Source organism: Barbus barbus, assembly GCF_936440315.1.
Source record: "Barbus barbus genome assembly, chromosome: 34".
NCBI classification, from domain to species: domain Eukaryota; kingdom Metazoa; phylum Chordata; class Actinopteri; order Cypriniformes; family Cyprinidae; genus Barbus; species Barbus barbus.
In genome coordinates, this window is record NC_136762.1 from 16,070,383 (window position 1) to 16,097,450 (window position 27,068).

At 37.5% G+C, this 27,068-nt stretch overlaps 1 protein-coding gene across 1 annotated transcript in view; it reads right to left on the reverse strand.

The window, feature by feature from the left end:
* The window catches only part of LOC306853824 (roundabout homolog 2-like), a gene marked incomplete at both ends in the record, with an annotated part of 83,020 nt that extends 56,222 nt beyond the window's left edge, over positions 1–26,798 (reverse strand). Inside the window, 2 exons of the mRNA XM_079391470.1 lie at positions 17,510–17,836; positions 26,738–26,798. Coding sequence (XP_079247596.1) covers positions 17,510–17,836; positions 26,738–26,798 — 388 coding nt within the window. The remainder of the gene's footprint in view (positions 1–17,509; positions 17,837–26,737) is intronic.
* Positions 26,799–27,068: the final 270 nt, after the last annotated feature.

Below are 27,068 nucleotides of genomic sequence, written 5' to 3' on the forward strand. Positions count from 1 at the left end.
CATGATTTTTAGTTGGTAGGCCATGTTCAATAATGTCTATGAAATATTTTTCTACATTTGTTGGAGATCTTTTAATTATATCCCATTGTTTATGGTTTGTGATATAGTGCCGTAGTTGTAAATATCTAAAGAAATCATTAGATTTCAATGTAAATCTATTAGATAATTGGGAGAAAGATATTAAGGTCTCTTCATCAAAAAGTTGATTGATTATCTTTAAACCATTCTTTTCCCATCTATTGAAGGCACTGTCCGTTGTAGAAGGAAGAAAATCTGGGTTATTTTTAATGGGTATTGCACGTGATAAGGCTATTGTTCCTCTGAATGTTTTTTGTACTGTTGACCAAATTTTTACAGTGTGTTTTATCCATACATTTGTTTTTTTCACTCTCTTCTGTGCCTGCAAATCCATGAATGGCAGGATTTCCAATGACACTCCAGGAAGCGAATTCTGTTCAATACTGACCCATTCTGCTTCCTTATCAGCACCAAGCCAAGCAGTGATAGCCCTCAGCTGAGCAGCCCAATAATAGTACCTAAGATTAGGAAGGTTCAACCCCCCCCTATCTTTTTTTGACATTAATATTTTAAGTCTTATTCTTGGTCTTTTATTTTGCCAAACAAATTTTGAAATCAATTTTTCTAATTTATTAAATGCTGAGACCGGAACCCCTATAGGGAGGGATTGAAATAGAAAGAGAAGTCTCGGCAGTACGTTCATTTTCACTGCTTCTATTCTACCGAACATAGAGAGAGGTAGTATTTCCCATCTAACTAGGTCTTTTTTTATAGTTTCAAAAAGTCGTGTGTAATTTGCTGCATATAAGCTTGGTACTGTAGGCGTAAGGATGACCCCCAGGTATCTAAAACCCTGTCTAGACCATCGAAAAGATATATCTTTGTCTAGCTGTGATGGCCAATGTCCTGATATCATCATTGCTTCAGACTTATCTGCGTTTACTTTGTATCCAGAGACATATCCATAATCTTTGAGGCATTCTAATAGGGCTGGAATAGAAGTAAGAGGGTTTTCAATGAATAATAATACGTCATCTGCATATAACGATATCTTGTGATATTTTCCTCCTTTGTCTTTTATCCCCTGTATTTTACTATTACTCCTTATTAGTTCCGCTAGTGGTTCGATACTAAGTGCAAATAATACTGGGGACATTGCGTCTCCCTGCCGAGTTCCCCTACCTAGATTAAAAAATTCTGAACAGTGACCATTAACTCGTACTCTTGATTTAGGATTCTTATAAAAAACCTTTATCCATTTAACAAAAGTGTCATGAAATCCCATGTAATTTAGAGTCTGTTCCAAAAACACCCAGTCCACCCTATCAAATGCTTTCTCAGCATCTAAACTGAGAAGCATTGAGGATATTTTACTATCTTTTCCAATCTGCTGTAAGTTTAAGGTTCTTCTTATATTATTTATTGCGTGTCTTTCATGGATAAATCCAGTCTGATCTGGTTTAATTAACTTTTTAATATGTTTTTGAATTCTAATTGCTAATATTGACGTTAAAATTTTCATATCTTGACATAGTAAGCTTATTGGTCTGTAAGCCATACATTGTGTAGGATCTTTTCCACTTTTATGAATTACAGTGATGATTGCATCAGACCATGAATGTGGTGGATCTTCATTCTGTAAGACATAATTATATATCTTGCATAGATTTGGAGCCAGTTCATTTACAAATGCCTTATAAAATTCCCCGGGTAATCCGTCTACCCCTGGTGACTTATTATTTTTTAATTTTACTATAGTTTCTCTTATTTCTTCTTCTGTAATAGGGGACATCATTTCTTTTGCCTCTTCGTCTGTTAATTTATTTAGGTCTATTAGTTGCAAAAAATGTTTAACTTTTTCCTCCTTATTTACAAGAACCTGACCCTCATATAATTTTTTATAATAATCTTCAAATGCATTCACTATGTCCTTTGGTTGAGTTAACCTTATTGAAGCATCTGGGTGTCTGATTTTTGGAACAACTCTGCTTGCTTGAGCCTTACGTAATTGAAAAGCTAGAAGCCTGCTTGCTTTATTGCTCATCTCATAATATTTTCTGCTTACAAATCTAAGTGCCCCCTCTGCTTTGTATGTTAGTAAGTCATCTAATTTCTTTCTTGCCTGTTTTAAGCATTCTAAAGTTTGAATTTTACCTGTTTGTTTATGCTCAATTTCTAGTTTCCTAATTTCATTCTCTATCTCATTCTGTTTAACTGTTCTTATTTTTTTAATCCTAGATGTTATTTCTATTATTTTGCCTCTTATTACTGCTTTAGCCCCCTCCCACAAAATGGAAGGGGTAACCAGCCCATTATCGTTAATATCAAAATATTCAATTAGTTGTTCTCTTATTTCTTCTTTGGCCTTGCACTCATTTAGTACTGACACATTTAATCTCCAATATTTAAACTGTTTACCTTGTCCTAAATTAAGTTTTAACCTAATTGGCGCGTGATCAGATATAGTTATAGAATCTATTTGACATTCTTTGACATTATGTAGATCTGTTCTAGAAGTACAAAATAGGTCTATTCTGGAGTAACTGCCATGAACCTGTGACATGAAAGTAAAATCCTTCTCTTTAGGGTGTAGGTGTCTCCAGATATCTACCAAACCTAGTTCTTTAATTATTCCTAAAAGAACTTTTACTTTGTTTGCCCGTGGTCCCTTTTCCGCTGGTAACCTATCTACATTACTATCTAATACACAATTAAAATCTCCACCTATTAAATACATTCCCTCCCCCTTCTGTACTAATAAAGAAAAAACAGTCTTGAAAAACTGTGGATGGTCTTCATTGGGGGCGTAAAGGTTTAGAATAGTAATTTTTTTGCCTGCAATTGTTCCAACTACCATGACATATCTTCCCTCTTTGTCGTTGTACATTTGTTCCATATTAAAAAAGACTGACTTGGCGAACATGATTGCTACACCTCTCTTCTTCCCTTTAGAAACTGAGGCACTATAAACCTGGTCCACCCACTCTCTTCTAAGTTTTAAATGCTCCCCTTCCGATAGGTGTGTCTCTTGAAGAAGTGCGACAGAGCATTGCATTTTTTTAAGCTGGTTAAATATTTTTTTTCTTTTAATTGGGCTGTTCAGTCCTTTCACATTATAGCTAACACCAATTACATCTTCCATTCAACCTGTTATAACTATTATATGTATTTGTAACCAATATGTTCCAGTGATACGGGAAGAGAAAGAAGAAAAATAAATAGTAATAATTACTTTTGCTGTCAAGGGGCGATAATTAACATGAACAAAAACGAACACAAAAACTATGTACACAAACAAGGCTTCCACACATCCGTTCAGCCCAGTTTTTTTCCCATAGGCCGAATCCCGTTGTATAAGGGGCAGAGAGTTGTGGCATTGACTCTCTGGGTTATCAAAAACGCACTGAGTGCTTGCAGCCATCCTGTTTCGTAACACGGCTGCCTCCAGGAGTGATTTCCACTCCGCAAAGTATCAGAAAAACGTCCGTCCGTTTTAAATAAAGTCAATTATTATTGTCCCGATAGTAAAGTAAGAACATCTATAAACATATACATCTTCAATAACAAAAAAAAAAAAAAATTTTTTTTTTTTTTTTTTTAGGGGGATATAGTTCCTTCTACGTTTTGACCATAGATTCATCACATTCTGAGGCTGAGATATCCTTTTGATATATGTGCTGTCTGCTTATTATGAACAGATCAAACCTTCTGCAAAAACGCTTTGAGATCCGCATCCGTCAATGATGCCGTGTCCAATTCGCGTCCACTTTTCCCTTGCACTGACCATCTTGCTTTCATTATTTCTCTCGATTGTCTGTCCCGTTCATTCACTTGAACTTTAATTCCCAGCTCCCGTAGCGGCAAAGCAGCATCCATCAGTGTAGGGAACGTTTTTATTCCCGACTCCAAATAAATCCTTATCTGTGCTGGATAGACACATTGCGCCCGCAACTTCTTCGTCTTGAGCTGTTTCATTACGTCTCGTACCTGTGCTCTTTTCCTCTGTAACTCTGGCGAATAATCGTTGTCAAAGTAGATCCGCTTTGCGTTGTACAGTACCTCTTTCTGTGTCCAGGCTTGTCGTAAGATCACATCTTTAACGGCATAATCCAGAAATTTCACTATTATCGATCTAGGTGGTGCGGCGGGATCTTTGGGTTTCGCTGCAAGGGCCCTGTGTGCTCTTTCAATCTTCATATCCATTTCCTGAGGCAGTTGTAAGACTGTAGTAAGCAAACTTTTTACAAATCCCACGGTGTTTTCTCCTTCGCAGCCCTCCGGAACCTGATATATTCTCAAATTATTCCGGCGAAGTCTGTTTTGTAAGTCTTCGCACCTGTCTGTCAGATCTGCCTCACGTTCCAGGAGGTAACGGAGCGCCCTTTCGTGCCTCATCCCGATCTCCTCAGCGACACCGATACGTTCCTCAGTCTCTCCAATTCTGCTCTCCAGACCGTTTATTTTGCATTTCAGATCCTCAACTGAAGTCTCCAATTTTGTCAGTGATGTTTTCGTTTGTTTATGCCCATCTTGATTCTCTCTTCTTAACGATTTCAGTTCGTCCATCACTTCGGAAAGCTCAGGCGCTCGCGGGCTAGCTTTAGCTTGTCTAGCAGGGCTAGGTGATCTTTTTTTGTCGTCTCTTTCTCGCGTACTTTCGTTTTTGCATGTAGTTTTATATCTCGTTGACGTACTCATTCTGAAAACTCTACTTATATTTGAACTGGTTGTTTGAATCGGGATTTATTACAACAATAAGACGGAGCTTAACTTTCAAGCGTGTGCCATCTCTATTGCGCCACCGGAAGCCAGAATCGATAATTACTTATAAATATTCATTGAAATGTCATGTTATTGGTGAGATCCAGAGTGCCGAGTGCTCCATTTTCTTTGTTAGTTAAACTCATGCTCATCTCCTGTCTATGAATATTCATATCTTTCAGGCTGGGACAAATGGTGCGGGTCTGTCTATTGACAGTAAGTGACTCACTTCAGAATTTGAAGTGGTCATCTGTCAGTCTGGGCACCCAACCTGACCATACCCAACTTCAACACTCCTCCATCCAACACAATCTGCCATATTCCTGTTCACTCAAACCTTCTTCATATTTTAGATTTTTAGTGGCAAATCAATAGAGGCAATCGTTGTTGTGCCATGGTATGTGCATCTTGTTCACTATCTACTCGTAATCCAGTTTAACCAGGGCAAAATGTAATAAGCTCACTGTCATTCTTTTTAGCACAAACATGCATGCTTTCTATGCAAATTAGTTCACTTGCTTTCGTCTGGACCAAATACAATGTAGATTTTTTTTGTTTGGTGCGGTTCGCTTTTACACTGCCCTTTTTGCAAGTGAACCAGAAACTGTAAACAAAACCACACATGCACTTAAGGTCATCCATTCATTGGTTCATCCATTCAACCGTACCAGAGTTCCGTTGGTACCGGACTGAGACCACCTCCTCCGCTGGGTCTCGGTACAGTTGTTTGGTCCGCACTCGAGTGCGATTGCTGTATTCAAACCTGCCCAAAAGATCCGCACCAGGCGGGGAAACGAACTTGAGCATACACCCTAAGCTAAATGGTTAGCCTTACTCTCAAAACTTAATGCTAATTTTATGCTGAAATTAACTTTTTACTGGCAATTACTGGCCAATGCTCATCGTTTAAAAATGGCTAAATATTGGTTTATTACTTGCTGACCTTTTCAATAAGAGACTCTGATCTCTTAGCATGTTGCTAAGCTAACAGTTTGTTGGACACAAAGCTACTGTAGGTGACTTACTTGATTTTTTCAATATTGAATGAAATAGGCTACTCATTTTAAAGTGGCACTTTTAAAGTGAAATATCCAGTGAGTGACACTAAAAACGCAAGATAAATGTGAATCTACCAATGTTTTATTAGTGGGTTGTTGTACAAATTGTGGCAATTCAGAAATGAAATGTATGTTGAGTGGTGGTGCTAGAAGGTTAATGCTTTATAGTGTTTAAAATAAATGTCCCACCTACATTAAACTCTACTCTAAACCTAACCTACAGTGCCCTCCATAAGTATTGGAACAGTAATGACAAAATTGCTCTGTTGGCTGTGGATTTGCAAATATGATTAAAAGATGTATTTGAGACAAAACTACAGAATGTCACATTTTATTATTAACCAATTCAACACATACATGTTTTACCAAATAAAAAGAACAGCACTTTTAGAGTTCATCCCACTCATTGATGTGAGCATAAGTATTGGGACAGTTGAACATAAGGCAGATATAAAAGATTAAAAGCTATTATTTAGTTGCAGATCCCTTGCGCACAATCACAGCAGTGAGTCTGTGACCCATAGACATCACCAGACTCTTGGTCTCATCCTTTGAAATGCTTTTCCCAGCCTTTAATGCAGCCAATTCCAATTGTTGCTTGTTTTGGGGAGTTTCTGCCTTTACTCTCCTCTTCAGCTGGTGAAATTCATGTTCGGATTGAAATCTGGAGATTGACTTGGGCAATCTAAGACTTTCCATTTCTTTGCCCTTATAAATTCCTTGACTGAACTGGCAGGCTGTTTTGGGTCATTGTCCTGATGCAACATGAAGCACTCCCCAATGAATCTTGGAGTATTTTCTTGAATATTGGTAGGCAAGATGGTTTTGTACCCTTCCAAATTCATTCTGCTACTGTCATCATACATTAAGTCATCAGTAAAGTTGAGAGGGCCTGTTCCAGAGGCAGCCCATGCCATGACACCACCTCTACCATGCTTTACAGATGAGGCTGTATGCTTGGGATCATTGCAGTTCCCCTTTTTCTCCACATTTTTGCTTTCCCATCACTTAGATAAAGGTTCATCTTTGTCTCATCGGTCCATAAACACAGTTCCAAAACTCTTCTGGCTCACCTTTGTGCTTTTTTGCAAACTCTAATCTTGCCTTTCTATTTTTGGTGCTGGTCAGAGGTTTGCATCTTGCTGTAGCATCTGTAATTCTGTGTCAAAGTCTCCTGAGGACAGTAGATTGTCAGAGCATCACCCCAGCTTTCTGGAAGCTGTTGGTGATTTTACAGACACGTCTTTTAGGGTTCATTTTCACAGCTTTTATGATTTGTCTGTCATCAGCTACTGTTGTTTTCTCAGCCGATCAGGTCGTTGTTGGTTGCTGGTGTCGCTGCTGGTTTCCAAACTCTTGATTTCTCCATGCCCTTTGTTTTTGCTAGAGCTCTAACTGATTTCCTCTTTTCTTTTAGCATCCAAATTGCTTGCTTTTCTCTCAAAGTCAGCTCCCTCATCTTCATCTTGGTTTGTGTGTGTCATCATCGAATGCAAGATTCAGAATGCAGAAGTAATGGATATAACTGATACGACACATGCCCTGCTTTTAATATCTGGAGAATTAATGCAACAGGACACAGCTGATAACTTAGAAAGACCTGTGAGGCAACTGTTCCAATACTTATGCTCACATCAGATAGAGGGATGAAACTCTAAAAGTGCTGAACTTCTTAGCTGGTAAAACATATATGTGTTGAATCACCCAATAATAAAATGTGACATTCTGTTTTGTCTCATTCATCTTTTAATTCTATTTGTAAATGTCTTGACTCCACAGCCAACAAAGCAATTTTGTCTTTACTGTTCCAATACTTTTGGAGGGCACTGTATATGTGACCCTGGACCACAAAACCAGTCTTAAGTCGGTGGGGTATATTTGTAGCAATAGCCAAAAATACACTGCATGGGTCAAAATGATTGATTCTTCTTTTATGCCAAAAATCACTAGGACATAAAGTAAAGATCATTTTCCATGAAGATATTTAGTAAATTTCTTACTGTAAATATATCAAAACTTAATAAGTAATATGCATTGCTATGAACTTCATTTGGACAACTTTTAAGGGGATTTTCTCAATATTTAGATTTGTTTGCACCCTCAGATTTCAAATATTCAAATAGTTGTATCTTGGCCAAATATTGTCCTATCCTAACAAACCATGCATCAATGGAAGGCTTAAGGCTGGTTTTGTGGTCCAGGGTCAAATATGTTAACAAACGTAAACAAGAGGCAGAAATGCATTTGCTGAAGCAAACATGGAAATTTAGCTTGCTTCTACAAGGCTTTGAGCTGTTTTATCATGACTCATCATGTTTCACATGGCTTGTGCATTTCTGTACCAGGTGAGCTACTGAGCAGGTTTACGATGTCAAAAAAGCCATATTTATGGACTTGGTTATGTCATGCGAATGTCAAAATAAATAAGTTTTACAAATCACACATATGGTAAAATTTTAAGGTTATAAGTATAGTATTATCTGCCCCTGAAATTATAATTTGTGTAAAAAAGGAATAAAAGGTGTTGTGTTTTACTGTCACTAGTGTTGATTTCAGCTGGTAACTGCAGTAAACTTGCAAAAATGTATGCAGAGGCATGGTTTTTCAATAATGATTTCATTAAAATTCATAAATGGACTTTTTATACAAAATATAGTAATAAAACAATAAGTGCCTGCAACCAAAAGCCAATTACACAACAGATTTGACATTTAGTTGAAAATGCTATCAATCCAACAAATAAATTCACCCTCAAAGGCTAATTATTTTTTTAAACTAACTGACTATAAAATGATTCACTTGTCCTTTTCTCCTTTTGGCCTGTAAGATCTGCAGACTCCATCCACCATTGTCTGTCACTTTTAAATAAGCATCCACTCATTCCCTTGGGCCACTATAACAGTGTACAAACACAGCACAGGCCTTCTCTAGCATATAAAAGCATGTTTTTACAAGAGAAAACGCGAAGACGTTGCAGAAAAGTGTCCAACCGACCAACGGCACACCCAACACAGACATCTGCCCCATTCCACAAAAGCCATCTCATCTGGTGGACACCCTCCAATCGTAGCTGATCCGATGGCCATTCTGATAAGACGCCAAGGGTGACTGATGGCCCCCAAACAGAAACATAACAACAATGGTATAATACATATATGCATGCATAAGCTTGCAAATTGGCAGTGTGCATACATTCTCCGTCCCCTGCAGTCCACTGTGGTGGCCCGTCACCTCCTGAACAGGATTTAACTCACAGGAGGCATATGCACGAGCAAGGACAAGGACAGGCTGTTCCCAAACAGCCCACAGCATGTTGCATTTTTCAGGAGACGAAGCCATGTGTTATTCATGAGCGCTGGTTAAGAAAAGAGAGGGTAAAATAGTGTCACCGTTTACCTAGAGCCGGCCAGCCCACACACAAAGCTCGTAAGTGCCCTCGGCAATACCACATGCCTAGTTATGTGAAAGGATGATACACGCTTGGCTCTGACAGGGTTCGTCCCTCTTGGCGGTGTGTTCAGGAAGCCATTCGTTCCCCCTCTCATCCTCTGCACTTTATTACGAAGCACGAACAAGGGAAAGCAATGTGATTTTTAATCATCTGTGAGGTGAGTGACATGAGCAGAGAGACTCATTAGCTACAGCTGAAAGCCTGAGTGGGTCACATGACACATTACGGTCATTCTCTTAATTCTGCTTGGCTTCCTTCCACCGAGCAGACCATGCACAGCAAAATCATCATCATCCCTTACATATGCTGTACAAGCCAATTACTTCAGCTGCTAAAATTATATATTGAAATAAATCAACATGAATTAGCAATAACTTATTCCTTATACGTTAGCTGTGTCTCAAAATCCAGCAGCATGCTTTCTAAGACAGCATTCTGCGCCCACAACGATAAATAAAATGCTGTTTGGGTCAGGAGTTTTCAAATTAGAGGGTTGCAAATTGGTGTTCGGGGGACAAAAGTTAATTGTGAAAAACACTATACAAATCAGTTTGAATTAAACTCAATGTTTTTCTTCAGGTTTCTATTCTAACACTACTGTGTAGTGTTATTGTTTACTAAAACTTCTAAGTTTTTGTTAATTCAAAAAAAGCTGAAATAAAATCAAATATACATATTAGATGAAAAACTAAAAAATCGTAAAATGTAGAGATGTTTAAATATAAATATAAACTAAATATAAAAATGTATTAAACACAAACTAACAAAAATGTACATAAGAAAATTAATTTAAATTTTTTAATTTAAATTTAAAGTGAAAGTATCAAATTAAAGGTGTCACAATATTACATTCAAGTTCAAAATATTAATAAAACAATAATTGTACATAAATAATATGAAAACAGCACTGCATCACATAATATTTTAATAAATCTTTGCTTTAGTGCAATATAAACATATATATACACACACAGCAAATATACTATCTATCCAGCACATGTAAACATTTTTTAGGGGACATTCCGTAGGCATAATGGTTTTTATACTGTACAAACGGTCTTTTCTATTGTCCTACACCTAAACATTACCCCTTACAAAAACTTTGTGCATTTTTAACTTCACAAATTTTTTTAATTATAAGCTTGTTTCCTCATGGGGACAAAAAATGTCCCCACAGGGACATGGATATTGCCATCTTTGTGGGGACATTTTGTCTATAACGTAGGGTAAAACTTAACCACACACACACACAAAAAGCATAAAAAAAGCATCTCTTAAAAGCATTAAATGGACCTTTTACATTACAGCTCAGGAAAGTCATTATTCATTTTCCTGAGTTATTAGTCACAATGCATATTTCCAGAAATTTGGTCTCTCTCCTGGTAGACCCCCTAACAAGGTAGTTACTATGGTAGGTACTATGTTTTCAGACATAACCATTGCTTTCATAAATAAGTAACTAATCATTTGGGCTTCCCATTTTCACGGGTTCCTGTTAGGTTGTTACACATACTACCACAGTGAAACCTCTGCAGTGAACACGACCTAAACATGTTCATCACTGCACCAAAAAATGTTGAATTTGTGATCACTGGTATTCCGACAACTCATGATTTTGAATTGTAGGAGCAAAAGGACATTTCACAAGCTGAATCTCACACAGGTCGGGCTCATTTCAAAAGGCCAGAAGTCTTTCTTCTCCGCCCCCTGTAGAGATCATGGAATGATGGTAAATGACAAGCCTGTTGGGATGTACATTATTAATAGCCCACCACTGACTCACCACGCGCTCTTTCTCCTTCTTTACACACCGCTGCTCATTTGCATCCACCACTATGGAGACCCAAAACACATTCGCCCGTTTGTGACTCAGACGTTGGTCTTAAAAGGACAATCATTCTAACCTGAAGACTCGGTGTCGGGTTTGACAAGCGGCCACCTGTCGGTGTGTGTGTGTGTGTGTGGGAGTGGGAGGAGACTTGTGAAATGTTTCAAACTAACTGAAGCACTCCTACACTTTCAACCTAACAATTACATGCAAAATTATGCTAACCTCTAACATGTAATTATATGGCGGTGCATGAACATGGATGTGGTTGTGAAGGGTTAAGGCCGGCCAGGATTCTGACACACAGCTGGACGTGTGTGTGGACCAGACAGGATGTTGTTATTGTTCATTTCAGAGCCACATAAATAAATCCATCCCAGAGGTGGGCTAATCCCACGCCACGTTAGTCCCTGTGTCGAGACTTGGCTAATCGACCCACCCAGAAAGACGCTGACTGGGTTAATCTGCACGTCGTTTGTGTTTACTTCCGTTTGGACTGATAAAATCCCATTCAACATCTCTTTCCGGCTTTTATGTGCTTTCTTGAACAATCAATAAAAGGACAGAACTTGGTCGGAAATTGTCTTTCTGAAATGAAATGCAACAGCTGAAAATGTAAAGCATTTTACATGAAACAGACAAAGAGCATGGAAGATATGCGATATAAAATGCGATTGGTTATGTTCAACAACATTGTGCATGCAAGAAATCCATAACAGCCCTTCAGAGGGTTTAGATAAGAATGCATGGGGAAAGATGTATTAGGGAAAAACTGCCACGGACCATCATTACTTTATAATCCCACACTGGATGAAAGAGGGACAGCTGGGTCTAGAGCCTTTTAAGCAAGTTTTATTTTTCATTTGTCCTACTTTATCTTAATCCAGGCTCAGGGAACGTGGCAGTTTGCTCCCCCAGACAGACTGCCACATTCAATGCTTTGAAATAGATACAGCTTTTCTCTAGCATAAAAGCTTCAACACAAAGCTGCTATTTTGAGAGAATACATGAACGGATTTGCATTCAAGCCAAGAGCTAAATATCTACTTCTGCCAAAAAAAAAAAGGAAATAACAGGCTCCACTAGTCGCACTTGCCATTTGTCATTCTGCCATTATGACAAGCGTCAGATTAAGCAGTGGTCCTGTGGCATACATATGTTAGGTGGATAATACTGTATCCCCCAATATACTGCAATCTAGCATTGCATGGATTAATATTAGTGTAAGACACAGATTCAGTCTTCGCTTACTGGTGAACCCTTTAATATTACAGAACAACACTGGCTTTTCATAAAATGCACAAATCTTTTTGTTTGTCAAAGACCTTGAAATGCAAGAGCAACAAAAGTGTTGAATTTAAAGAGCGATTTATACTTGTTATGGCTGTTTAAACCTTGATGAATAAAGTCGCTTTTAACATTTTCTTGAAAAGAAAAAAGTGAGTGGATGCTTGAAACTCACTGCTGTAAACAGTTTTTTGTCCAAAGACACATACTGTCAGTAGATGTGCTGAATTTTAATTAGGCCTAGTTTCTTCTCTACTCTTCTCAAAGTGTGCATGCATGGTCATGTGACCAACACTGTCTTTGTATTGTCAGCCATTTATGAATAAGATTTCTCTATGACATTGAAAAAAATGGTAAGTCTTGATATTTTAATTTATAATAATAATTTTATTGGAAATAAAGCTGAAATAAATATTTAAGGGATAGTTCACCCAAAAATGAAAATTACCCCATGATTTACTCATCCTCAAACCATCCTAGGTGTATACTGTATGACTTTATTCTTTCAGACGAATACAATCAGAGCTATATTAAAAAATGTCCCGGCTCTCCCAAGCCTTATAATGGCAGCGAATGGGGGTTGAGCTTTTGAAGCCCAATAAACTGCATCCATCCATCATAAAAAGTACTCCACTTGACTCCGGGGGGTTAATAAAGGCCTTCTGAAGTGAACTGATGCATTTGTATAAGAAAAATATCCATATTTACAATTTTATAAACTATAATCTCTAGCTTCCGCTAACTGTCGTACACACGTTCATGAGAGTGGCGTTTCAGCAGATGACATAAGACGTAGGCATATAGTGAGCTTCAGACGGCTTTTATTAAACCCCTGGAGCCGCGTGAAGTACTTTTTATGATGGATGGATGCAGTTTTTTGAGCTTCAAAATCTTAAAGGGCTCAGCGGATGCCCATTTTACACAAGTTGATATGATTCTTTAGGGTCTTAATGAAAAGTCTTTAACATACTTTGGTTAAAAATTCTCAATGGTAGTGTAAAAAACACCTTTTTAAACTTGTCAAAATCAGTTCTGTCTTCAGCACGCTGATCTAGTCCATGTTTCTTTAAATCCTAGTGAGCTCTGCTGACTCTGACCCTCTCTTCTGTGGAGTGATGAGCAGACCATAGATATGTGTAGATTCCCTATTCGACCGCTCCAGATACATTGACGCATCAGCCATCTCGCATTCACCATAATAATCAATGAATATTCAAAGATATACAAGCGTATAACTTGTTGTTGTAGATGCACACAGTCAATGCTCTCAAAGATTCGCAGACTGTTCCAAAAATGGCGGATGGCTTATGTATCGCGGCCCATAGAAACAGTTGATAATGAGGCATCTAGGTATATATATCTATGGAGCATACTAAACTTCAGCCGCGAACTAACTAGCACATTATTAGGAAAGGCTATTTGCAAAGATTCATTAAAAACCCTTATACTCACTTCTTCTGTAGATAAAGCTGGATCACGAATGATTCGGGCTAACATAGATGCATTTATGTAGATCAGGGATTGGCACATTCACTTCAAAGCGAAAGTAACGTTAATTCTCTGCCTTCAGCGGCTCAAATGTCGGGATTAACTGATGACTGCTATATTCATTATTACATCCAACAACTAAACACTTCAATCGCTTAATCGGAGACATCCTGTCTTCCCCTGCACCAGAGGCGGACAGCTCTCAGCTCACTCAGGGCGGGTCTAAGGTAAGACGGCCTTGTCAATTAACCATCGTGGGAGCGGTCTGTATAGAACTACGTCATTCTGACAGGAACCTCAGAAATGCCTGATTTTAGAAAGGGGATTTTAAAATAGGGATTTAAAAAAAAAACACTGGGTGGATTTTTATCATTATAGGATGGATGTGTACACACACTTTCAACACACATTTATGTTCAAACAACTTGAAAAATTAAATTTTGCATCCGATGACCCTTTTAAACCTCGTTCACTGCCACAGCTTGGAAGAGCCAAGACATTTTTTTTTATTATAGCTCAGATTGTATTCATCTGAAAGAAGAAAGTCATATACACCTAGGATGGTTTGAGGATGAGAAATCATGGGGTACTTTTCATTTTTGGGTGAACTGCCCCTTTAAATGAAGAACTTTTAAAAAATGGAGTACTAAAATTTTAATAAAATTAATTAAATTTAAAAATAAATGTGAATTTAAAACATTCTATATACTTACCAAAACATATAACTAACACTAAAATAACAATTTTCCAAACCTATGACTTACTTTCTTCTGTGAATCACAAAATAAAGTTTTCACATTGTTTGATCATTATTATTGTTTCTTGGTGAAAAATGCTTGGTGAAAAGTGTGTTCACAGATCAAGCCAAGACTAATGTGTTTCCAAAAATTCTCTCTCCCAGGACATTCACAACTCGACTAGAACAGTTAATCACATCACACATGTGCCTAATACTGAAAAACACGAGTGATTCACCAACAAACAAGCACAGAGCGAACATTTCATAGTTCAACAACTCTCTGTGATTACGAGTTCCATAAGCCAAAATATCTAACAGATGGGCACGGCCGCATCAGACTTGTCACGGCAAAAACTGCTCACTTATCACAAACTGGCTGATCACATGTATACAATAATTTTTTTTCCACCTTAATCTGCTTGCTGCTATAATCTGAGCTGCAGGACTAGACGAGGTCTCAGAGATGTGTGAAGGATTGCTCGCCCTCGCCCCTGCCTTCACCTATTGTACCCCTCAGGATCCTCCGTCTTCATAAACCACCCGCTCTGCCCTCATGCCGCGGTCGTGCTGGAAACTGTCCAGCTCTAATTAGCACATTAATCACTGCTGAGGAGAAGATACGGCCGGCGGTGAGCTGGGTCTCCTGGTGTATGACCCGAGTCTCATCTTCTACAAGGACGAGCACTTAATTCACGAGCATTGTGCAGCACGAGCTAATAGCCAGCCTGATTTGAGGCTCGCAAGGAGTGCTGAGTGTGAGTCTATATGGACTCTAGAGAGCAAAAAACGATTCCTTTCTCTTTCTGGCTTTAATCGTACACAATAAATCATCTTGTAAGGCTTGCTTAGACAACATATTTTTCAATGCGGTAATTATGACTTGGATTTAAAGGCCACGCGGCATCATTCAGCAAATCTTGAGACTGAAAAAAACCACATTCTAAATGAATAGTGATATGATGAGATTTAGGTCTTAAAGAACGGCACTACAATCGGCCAGTATTCCCCTTCCTGCTATTTATAAGTGGCCAAAAATATGAAGAGCAATTTGGGAGAGTGAGTATGCAGACTTCAGGATAAGATCTACCGCCGAGTGCATGACTGCAAATCATTTTCACCCAGCATGCTCTGCTACTCAGCATCCTCTGGGATAGTAAGCAAAAGTCTGTAATGGCTCTAAGGGCTCGACTCTCCCTCGGCAGTTAAGGATGTCTATTTTAAGAGCTCATTTCATTTTGAATGGGGAAACACTTTAATAATTTCTTTAGGCAAGTCGGTAGATGCATCAAAATGGGCTTGATTTGACATTGACCTTCTGACGTTTACATCAGATCAGCCTCAACTTCATCTCAAAGCGCTACAGCAAACTGACAAAAATCAGACTTCTGAAAATAACAGGGAAATATGAGAAAAGTTTAAGTGGTAACACTTTACAATAAGCTTCCGTTAGTTAACACTGATTAATGCATTAACTAACATTAGCTAACAATGAGCCATATATTTGTTAACAGTGTTGGGGAGTAAATATTTACATGCAACGGGATTACATAATTTAATGATAAAATAAATCTAAACTGTAATAATCTATTACAGTTACTGAGAAAAAAATTATAATTAAATTACATTTACTTATTAAAATGTTAATGATTACAAAGGGGGTTACACCTTAATATTTTCTGTAAAAAGATAGAATATGTTCAATAAGACTGATTTATTGCTTTGCCTGTTTTTGACATGCACAATGCCTCCTGCCATTTAAAGGCCATTTAGTAAAGCGATGCTATTCTGATGGTTTTGTTTGGTTCTCATTTGAATTTGAGCTGAAAGCTTTAGGCTACAAACTGTCTAAGAGTTGCCAACATGGCGAGCCATAAAAATGTGTTCCAGTGTTTTAAAAGTGCATTCCAGTGCTGTGCTTTAAAATGAAATTATTATAATCTTAATTCAAGTGATGAAGGATTTTGAAAGTCTGACAGTAGTCAGAGTACTACTGTAGGTTAACGCTGCCTGCTTTAGATGTTTGAAAACGATTAAAAGTTAAAAACATTTGTTAGAAATGTACAAAAAGTAATCTAATGTAATCAGTTAATAATTGAAATATTTACACTATTACATATTAAATAAGGTAACTTGTACCTGTAACCTGTTACATTTGCAAAGTAATCTTCCTAGCACTGTTTGTAAAAGCATTTATTAATCTTAACATTCGCATCTACAACTGTCCATTGTTAGTTCATGTTAGTTCAGGTCCATTAAATAATATTAACAGATAACTTCATTCCTGATTTTAATATCAAAATGTAAAATAAAATGTATTAGTAAATATTGAAATTAACATTAAGATTAATAAATACTTTAGAAGTATGTTTCATTGTTAGTTCAAGCTAACCAACAAAACAAACAACAAAAAACAATAAATAATCAAATATTTAACTAAAATATGGAACCATACTATAAATTGTGTATTGCAAAAGATGCAGCTTGTATAAAAAGAAAGGAGATAGTCGTGTGGAAAACAGGCACCAGGAAATTGCTGCTTTGTGTTTTAATGAGCAAACTTTGGGGAATCTAATTAGTTGCATTCCAATTCTAATCAACAAATTTGCTAATCCAGTTTCTTCTGGCAGTGAAGCTGGATATGGTGACGTTCCTGTGCCAGAGAACTGGATTACAGCTGAGAGCCAAAGGCCCAGAGCGCAGTCACACAGCAGGAGGACACACTGTCACAACAGGCAAAAACTCACCAGCAGCCTGCCACAAAGAACTCAGCAAACAAAACCTCAGGCCATGTCTGAGAGGAATAGATTACTTTTATTTCAGCATAGCTACATTCCATCCAGAATCACTAAGCAAGATGGAATTCATCAGAAGGTACTTACTGGCTACTTCCAGCGAGGCGTTTCGGCTAACGGCCTCTCCTAGGTAACTGCGGGCAATACAAGTGTAAACTCCCTCGTCAGGTTTGCTGCGGCGTCCGTGAACAATGCGCAGGAAAAAAAGGGAGCCGCTGGGCAAAAGCATGCGGTGAGAGCGAGGGTCGTCCTTATCGGTTTCAACGTGCTCGCCGTCTTTATACCACTCCACCGTTGGTGTGGGTCGACCCTCTGCCTTGCAGTTCAGGGTGGCTGGCTCACCCTTTGACACAATCAGATCAGAGGGATCCTCCACTATCCTGGGGGGAACATCATCCAAACGTGGGCGGGACCCTGTGAGGAATAAACAGTGAAGGTTAAAAGCATCTGGCGGATATAATCTATATCAGTGCCAGAAATGTACTTTTCCAGTAAGCAGTAATATTTGTCCCCTGAGATTGTATGGGCAATTTTTAGAATTACTGTCCCTTATAAAAAGTATTTGTGCTGTCCTTCATGTCAAATACTTAAATTAAGTCAATCATTAAGTCAGTCAATCAGAGTGCTAAAAGCAGTTACCAAGGAAATTTGATCAAAATCAACATAAGTAACCTTTAAATTGCAAAAGTGTCACCGAAGCTGAAGCTACTTTTCTTTTTTCATCACCGGTGACTAATCTAAACACTGCTGCCCATTACATTCATGCACCCAGTAGATATGTGTGTGTGACTGGTTATAATGCTCAACGCTGCAAAAAAACAATAGATAAAAAGTAATACTTGATGCAATGTGAGCAGATATAAATGCAATGCGCAATCAACACTACTTATTCAACGTCACATTACACTTTAATTGTAACACTGGTAACAGATTTAGTTTAATTGTACAAGGGCATTTTTTGATATTTAAAAAATTTTAATGTGAAATGCAATGTGAAAGTAAATTCATTTTATTTTCACTTCCGAAAGACGAGGCAGCAAAGACTCAGTGGTTAATTTCACAGCAGTACAACCCCTATCTTTTTTGTGTTCCCGTCATTTTATTGCCGACTGCTTCTCTAATCTCGGGGAGTTTAACGCGGTATTCACAAAAATCTTGCTCTTGAAATATTGCTCAGTACCCAGTTTATTTGGACCAGCTGGCTCCACTGAATCCCAACCTGTCAGTATGATAAATAACAGATGTTTATACTTTCCATTGAGCGTTCAAAATGCGGAACTACGGGAAGGGCCGTATAGTTTCCAACACACACTGTGTGTGGTAGACCAATCACAACAGACTGAGCCATCTGACCAACAGACTCACAGAAAGGATGGGTTTAGAGAGACTGAACCTTAGAACTGCTTCGAAGGAATCGTTGGAAAATGAGGTGATATGAAATGCAGATTATGAGAAAACCACGCTTTTTTTTTTACCTTGCATGCCATGTAAACCAATTGTAGGAGGCTCCCAAAACAATATTAGGAGCCTTGAAAATGGCAAAATAGGGGCACTTTAAATTTGAGGCCCCAAACCCCCCTTAATTCCTGACCCTGATCCAAAATTTTTCCAATAAAATTATTTAGTATACTAAAATTAGACATCAGAGCTATCTGTGGACATACAGAGAGAATGTTTGGCACCTTTATAGCAGATACTATTTAACAAAACCAGGCAGTTAAACCTAATTTAACATAAAATTTAAAACAAAACAAAAAATAGAAATTGTGGTGAGTTGAGGTGGCTAAAGAACAGGGCTAGTAACCAAAAGGTTGCTGCTTCTATCATCATCTGAACAAGTTTTAACCTTGGTTGCTTCAAGAGTAAGCTGCTTTAATCATTTATGCTAAATGACAGTAGGTGCATCCCAATTATGTGCCATTTTTAGTATAAGCAGTAAACAAAACAAAACAAAAATCCAAAGAAAAAGTGCACTTCAAATACCCAGATAATACACAAAATGAACTGAAGTGTGGAATGTTGGACACTTAATGCACTCAACTGTCACAGCTTTCCTTACGTAGAAAAGGGGGAGGGGGTATCAGACTCTGATGAAGGATGACGAAATAACCTTATCAAATTCATTCACTAAATGTTTGAGTACATAGTGCATTGTATAAGTGCATAGTGTATACTATCTCACTTGGGACACAACTTCTATACTAATTCATGCACTTAACCTTCATTACTTGGGTTTATCGCCATATCAGCTTTATTTACTCAAAAATAATGGGTTATGTCTGTTTAATACATCTGATGCAGTTTTAGTTATCTAAATATTATCCCCCGGTGTCTAAGGTGGCTTGACCCTGATTTAATTGGCTCTGAGCATAAACAAAGCAGGACTGAAACTGCCTAGCATTTGTGTGGAACCACTTGAATTACATTTCTAACAATAAAAAAAATTGTGAAATAAAAACTTTTGTAACAGAGTGCCTGGGGTGCACCATTCAACCACACAACTATAGTCTTCTCCAGCATCAGTCAAAGGATAGAACGAGGGGCGAGAGGCTTCTAATGGCCAGTGGGAAAGGGAGAAACCTCTCAAAGGCTGATGACTCAGCACCTATTAAGCTTTCAGCCCAGAGAGCCAGGCGAAATCAGTGCGAAGTTAAAAGAAGCTGACATTAAGGCTGAGTCTAGCACGGCTGTGGCTATTGAATGAGGCTCCAAACCTCACCGCCCATTAGTGATGAATTCTGCTCTATCCGGGGCTACAGAACTAACAGAGAGGGTTTCTTCTTTGTGCTTTTACGAGGTGGAATACTTAGTGGAAGTCACTGCAGTGGCTATGTGTTGGGTTTTACTTGATGTTAAAAGGGTATACAATTTCAACAGTTGGTGTGTGTGCGTGCTGCGATTAAATAATAGCATCTACAGAATGAAGGAGAAAACTTAATTTGTCTAAAAGCACTCCAGTGGAAGAAAACAGCCCTTAGAAAGCATAAGGTGTTTTTCTTGGTGAAACTAAATTCAATGAAGTTACTAATGACTTTCATAAAAACTCGGTCATGAATACCTAAATAGTTCATCAGCCTCCTGCTGCACAGTACACTCAAGAATAAGTATGTTTCCATCCATTTACAGCAGTCGAGATTATAACTCCTCACTACTTAGAGGCATCATAATTTGTAAAGTTATGGCAAGCTAATTGGTCCTTGTGAGAGAATGAAAGGAACGAATAAAAGCCTGTTCTTTTCAATCCCATCACACATGAAAAGCTATGCCTGATTTGAAAGGATAATTATTTGTCAGTGATTTCATTGCGTACACAGTCGCTGCTTCCTTTTGGAAAATGTGAATGAGAGGTATAAGACCACATTAACAGGTTCATATCTTACGGGAAAAAAGGTTACATATGGGCAACAGTGAACCAAATTAGTCCCACAGCATAATCAAGTGAAAAAAGCACTGAAAGAAGGTTCTGTCATGCAGTCACACATAGTGCTGTTAAATATTTACGCACAAAACTCACATGAGAAATATGTGGGAGATTCTAATTCTCGCAGTATCTCTCAGTCGTAGATTCCCTGAGTAGTGGATATGAATGGGTTTTGCTGGATTTCTGGATACATATTATGAATTCTGTATATACTCTGCTCAATACTGTATATAGCAATTCAACTGTACATTCTGTAAATCATATCTTCATTTACTCTGCACTTATATGTATATAAAACACTATATTCTGGTTAGATGCTAACTGCATTTCATTAGCTCTGTACTTGTACTCTGCATAAATGACAATAAAGTTGAATCTAATCTAATCTAATCTAATGAACATCTCATGAATCTTCAATTGGAAAGCATATAGACAGAGGACAACACAAGAGTTACAACTTCTGACAGTGGATGAACATCCAGAAAACGATCAGGGTCAACAGCCGAGAGGAAGAAGAGGAGTAAGGATGCATGGATACAGAGGCAAAATATCGGATCGTATATGGCCCACGACCGTGTAAGCAGGAAAAAAAATCGCATAGATTCCAATATACTCCGATCGGTTTCAGGCCTCAAGCCACCTTTCCACTATCTCCGACGAACGACAAGCGACAGAGCGAAGTCATTCATTTCCAATGGAGAGTAGTGATCCGATCCGATCTTCCTCTGATCTGCCCCCCTACGTCATTGAAAAGTGAGTTTTTTTTTTTTTACATTTTGCAGAACAGACATACCCGTAACAGATGAAACATCTCTAGTTGAATAGCAGAGTATTCATTTCGTTCGTTTGTGTTAAATAAAAGGTGATCTAACGCTGAAATGTGCACAGACGAGCACTTCAGTTTCGTTCCTTCCATTGAAACCACAAAATAAAACACATTTTTTTACAGTCATTTTGCACTAATAATAGAACCTTCATGTCATTTTACAAAACTCTACACACAAAACTCAAAACAGTCATTATTTGTAACGCAGGCTGGCCAATGTTCAAAACTTTGCATATTGCGTTCATATCTTTAAAGAAGCCTTGCATTTGCAGAAGCATTGGCTCAAAATACTAATTTATTATGAAATATCATAGGAACACTACTTTAGATCACCCACATTAATACAATCATTAAATATAGTTGTTTAAAACATATGATGCAGCTTTCATTATGGTTCTACACATTCATACATCATTGAGAAAAGTACAGACACTGGAATCATTAAACAAAATTTGAAAATTATTGATGAAATAATCAACACAACAGGTTTTTCAAAAAACTTTAAATAAGAAAAAAAAAAGATAAGAAAAACTTCTTTAGGCCTACAGTAAAATGTAAACAGTGTCCCTCACTGCACTTCTATGTTTTTATCAACCCTGTCTTGTGGGTTTGGCCACAGTTTCTCATCCACATCATAATGGATGTTTTCATTAGTTAAACATCTGGGAAAAAAATATTCTGGTATGGCAAATACAGGCCTGACATCGGTCTCCTTTGATATCATTGCACATATCATCTTTGGCTTGGAGAAGAGGGACTTGTTTCTGAGGTCTATTGTGAACCTTCCACCTCCATGTGGAGAAAAAACTCCTCAGTCAGGTTACAGTAAGGAAAGGGGAATATGGGGTAAATACAAGGTGATAAACTGTGGATGGGACTGAAACCATGATTGCTCTCAGTGCCGTCGCTAAGAATTCTGGGCCCATTGCACAGATTTTGCTATGGGTTCCCTCAAAATCACATTCAGTGTGGGGTGGTTAGGCCCCCAGCGAACATCGTTCTGGGCCCCTCTCAACCGCTGGGCTCTCAACCTGAATATGAATGGTTTTCATCAGCTTCCAGCTCTATCAACCTCTAAAAAGACTGTAGGAAAAACAAATAGAAGATTTTTTTTCTCCCAACAACAGGCATCTTGAAACTGATCATACCTGAACATACTCAGTCCTCAGTTGCTTCACTTTCGTAATGTTGTTCATAATTTTCCATAAGAGTAATGCAACAAATTAAATTAATAAACACTCAATTCAGATGTAATGTGCGAGTTGTATTTCGAAATAGTAAAACTTTGATGTTAAGTTGTGTCAATTTGAACCGGTGATTTTAGTTCAATGAACAAAAGATCTTTGGCTTATGTGTATTGTATCCAAGCATTTGGAAAAAGTGTCTAGAGTTTTGAAAAATGACATGAAGGTTCTGTTATTAGTGCAAAAATGATTGTAAAAAACTGTAATAGAATGATAGATTAAACATTTACTAGAATAATGGATAGATGGAAAGTTAGAGAAAACAATAGAGAGAATGATAAACAGAACGATAGACAGACAGACAGACAGAGAGACAGACAGACAGACAGACAGACAGAGAGACAGAGAGACAGACAGACAGACAGACAGACAGATAGACAGATAGACAGATAGACAGATAGACAGATAGATAGATAGATAGATAGATAGATAGATAGATAGATAGATAGATAGATAGAATGTTTGATGTAACAGAATGATAGCTAGAGCAATAGATGATATTGAATGATAGCACGAGATAACATTTTATAAACACAATGTTTGATATACAGATGGATGGATGGACAGAATGATAGATAGAATGTTTGACTGTGTTAGGTAGAACATTAGAAAGAATGGATGAATGGATAGAGGGATGGTTGAATCGATAGGACGTTTGATAGAACAATGGATAGGACATTAGCTGGAATGTTAGAATTATAGATAGAAAATTAGAAACAGAATGTTTGCTTGAACAATAGATAGAACGCTCAATAGAATGATAGATAAAATGTTACATTAAAGCATTTAGATGGATGGATGGATAGATGATGAAAACAGGAAGATCAAGTGTCTTCCCACTGAAATACTGTTAACATAAGTTATATTTAGTGTATGTCCACAAGCTATGGCATTATGTAATGCATTACAGTAATTAATATTTACAAATATTAGACATGCATGCTTCACCCTCTTTTTCCTTAGGACTTAAATGTACCATCACTAAAGCTAATACGTTTTGAAAACAGAGACCGGAGACCTTGTGCCCAGTCGAATTTTCAAAGCTGTTTGCTTCAAACATATTCACATAACAGAGCATCAACCTGGCTCTCTGGGATCAGTAATGATCTAATATTTTCTTCCTCAACTGACATTACTAATGGGCGCACGGGTGCGTACTGGTGTACACTGATCAAAGAACAAAACAAAATAGTCGTTCATGAAAGAGATCTGCTGGTATGATTCCTAGACCCATTATTACGCCAGGCACAACGCTTTTCACAGCACCACAAAAACTGTTCTTATCGGCTAACTGTGACAGCTTACATCTCTGCTGGGTGATCCATCTCAGGTCATTTGTCATTGTTTCAGAAACGCCATTATCCCTGTCAACCCCATTCAACCTCTCGTAGTTGGCCATTTGCCCTAATGTGACTGCAACTGCTAAGTAACACAAACCGAACAGCTTTTGTTATGTCAGTTCTAAGCTTCAGACCATTTACATTAATGACAGCTGCGGGAGATTTTGCAGTCTGCAGTTTTCTGGTAATAAATATAAACACAAATATATCCACATTCTCCCGATTTAAGGAGCAAACGCATTTACTTAAAAAATTAAATCTGGAACACCTATTTGCTAAGTGAAAAGCAATAAGCCAAATGAATCATTGGTCTATAGAGAAATTAAGCAAAGCTGATGTGATGTTTCTGTAAATGGTGCCAACATGTCTCAAAATAATCATTGGATTAAATAGATGAGAACGATAGATAGATAGATAGATAGATAGATAGATAGATAGATAGATAGATAGATAGATAGATAGATAGATAGATAGATAGATAGATAGATAGATAGATAGATAGATAGATAAACAGAATGATAGATGGAACGATGGATAGATAGAATTATAAACAAATAGATAATAGACAGGTCTTAAAATAGTTCTTAAAATAGTTCTTAAAATAGTTCTTAAAATTAAGATCTGCATAATCCAAGTATACTCTTAAAAATAAAGGTGCTTCAAAAGGTTCTTCACAGCGATGCCATAGAAGAACCATTTTTGGTTCCACAAAGAACCATTCAGTCAAAGGTTCTTTAAAGAGCCATCTCTTGCTTACCTTTTTATAATCTGAAGAACCTTCTTTCACCACAAAGAACCTTTTGTGAAACAGAAAGGTTCTTCAGATCTTGAAGGTTCTTTATGGAACCATTTAGACAAAAAGGTTCTTCTATGGCATCGTGAAGCACCTATATTTTTAAGAGTTTATAGTCCAAATAAATTGACAATGTATCGGATTATTTAAAACATATTACTATTTCATATTTGGTCATATTTGTACTAAGAATATACCTTCAAAAACAATTTGTGACTCCAGATCTGCCTGTGGTACAGACGTCTCTTAGCAACCGGAGTATGAAGTCTGCTATTATCTGATATTATCTATCATCTTTCATATTATACAGTATGTTTTAACTCTGAACTTTCTCTAAGCACACAGCACATAATGCTTTTCATATTCACAGCTGACAGTCAAATCGATAAACCCACTGCATATTAATACACACATAGCTCTATTTTAAGAATCCTTTCAGCTCGGGCACCTCCACAATAGGAAGACAGATGCATAACTCATAAAGTCTCTTTCTAAAGCTCGCCGTGTATAGAAGCCTCTGTCTCCTGTAATGCAGAAAGCCATTAAGCCAGCCTCAGCAGGGGGACACATCATGCCGCCCCGCAGACTGATGATACAGAAGTGGCATCCCTCTCTGCACCTGCCAAACGAATGTGGTCACTCTTACAGGCCATTTCACCACAATCAAACATGGTACACATATGAAGGGTGCAGGAGGAGATCATGGAAACGGGTATTGTATTGTAAATATTTACTCATAACAGTAGCTGCCATGTCCAGATTTAAGACATCTGTGAGTACTGTAATAACGAATTGTCAAAACAAATAAAAATAAATGGCATTTCTAATAGCTAGAAATGCTTTTCTAAACAACATCAAATTTCTATTTGTACTGCTGTGCTTGTTTTGTACCATTAGCTACCAAATGAAGAAATCAAACACAATAGTCTTTCTTGTAATACGCTTTGAGAAGTGCCTGAACATGAATATTTTATAACACAGCTGTCTTATGTTGTATCCAGCCTGATTATGATCTTTTTCATCTTTTAATGGAAACTTTTTCTTATTATTGTCTCACGCTTCATTGCAAAAATGATCATTATGCTACAAAAACATTACTGTTTTCATTTAACTCATTACAAAAAGTCTGGCATTTCTATTTGATTTTGAGTGTTTCAAAAACTCAATTTCCATTATCAGTAATTACATTTAAAGTAGTCAAAAAGGTGAATGAACTTATTAAAAAGTATTACATATAAGTTCTGAATTCTTCACAGTAGTTACTGTTGCTGTCACTGTAAAATGATTTGTCAAAGTTGTAAATAAAACTGATTACTTGAGTACATTTCACTAGAAGACACTATTTCAGTCTTTCCAGTTTAGACATTTTGTTTATTAAGAAAAACATTCTTAGTGAAAATGTTTCTACACCTGTTTTTATATGTGACCTGATGTGACTCAACATTGATGGTAAACGTAAGATTTATGGTACAAAATATAAAGTTGTTGAGGTTTGTTTTACTGTTAAATTAAAGAATTCACATACAATAAGTTAAATATCCAAAAACTGAAAGCCATCTATAGCTGTATTTACAGTGATACGAACGTATATATTAAGTATGAGAGTCAAACTTAAAGATTAAACTTACTTTCAAATCGCAAATTGCAGTATTGAACCAAAAATCAGATCAATAAAGAGTGTTTTAACTCACCTGAAGAGCTATAGATGTTAGAGAGCATCAGTAACAGGCTTCCTATGACAGTAAAAGCCATTTGTCCGGCTTCCAACAAGACTTGCGATTTTCTTTACGGCATAAGTAGTTTCTAAACAAAAGACATTCTCATTGGAACCTGGAAGGCGAACACGAACCAATTTGAACTCATGAAATAAAAATGAAGCGGAAAAAGCACTTCAGCTGCTCTCGTGGAGAAATCCACAGCAGCGCATTATGATAAAGTCTTAGTGATGTCTGGATCCGAACCGCGCGGATCTTTGTATTAGGAGCTGCATGATGACTCTGATGTCTAACTAGTTTGTTCACT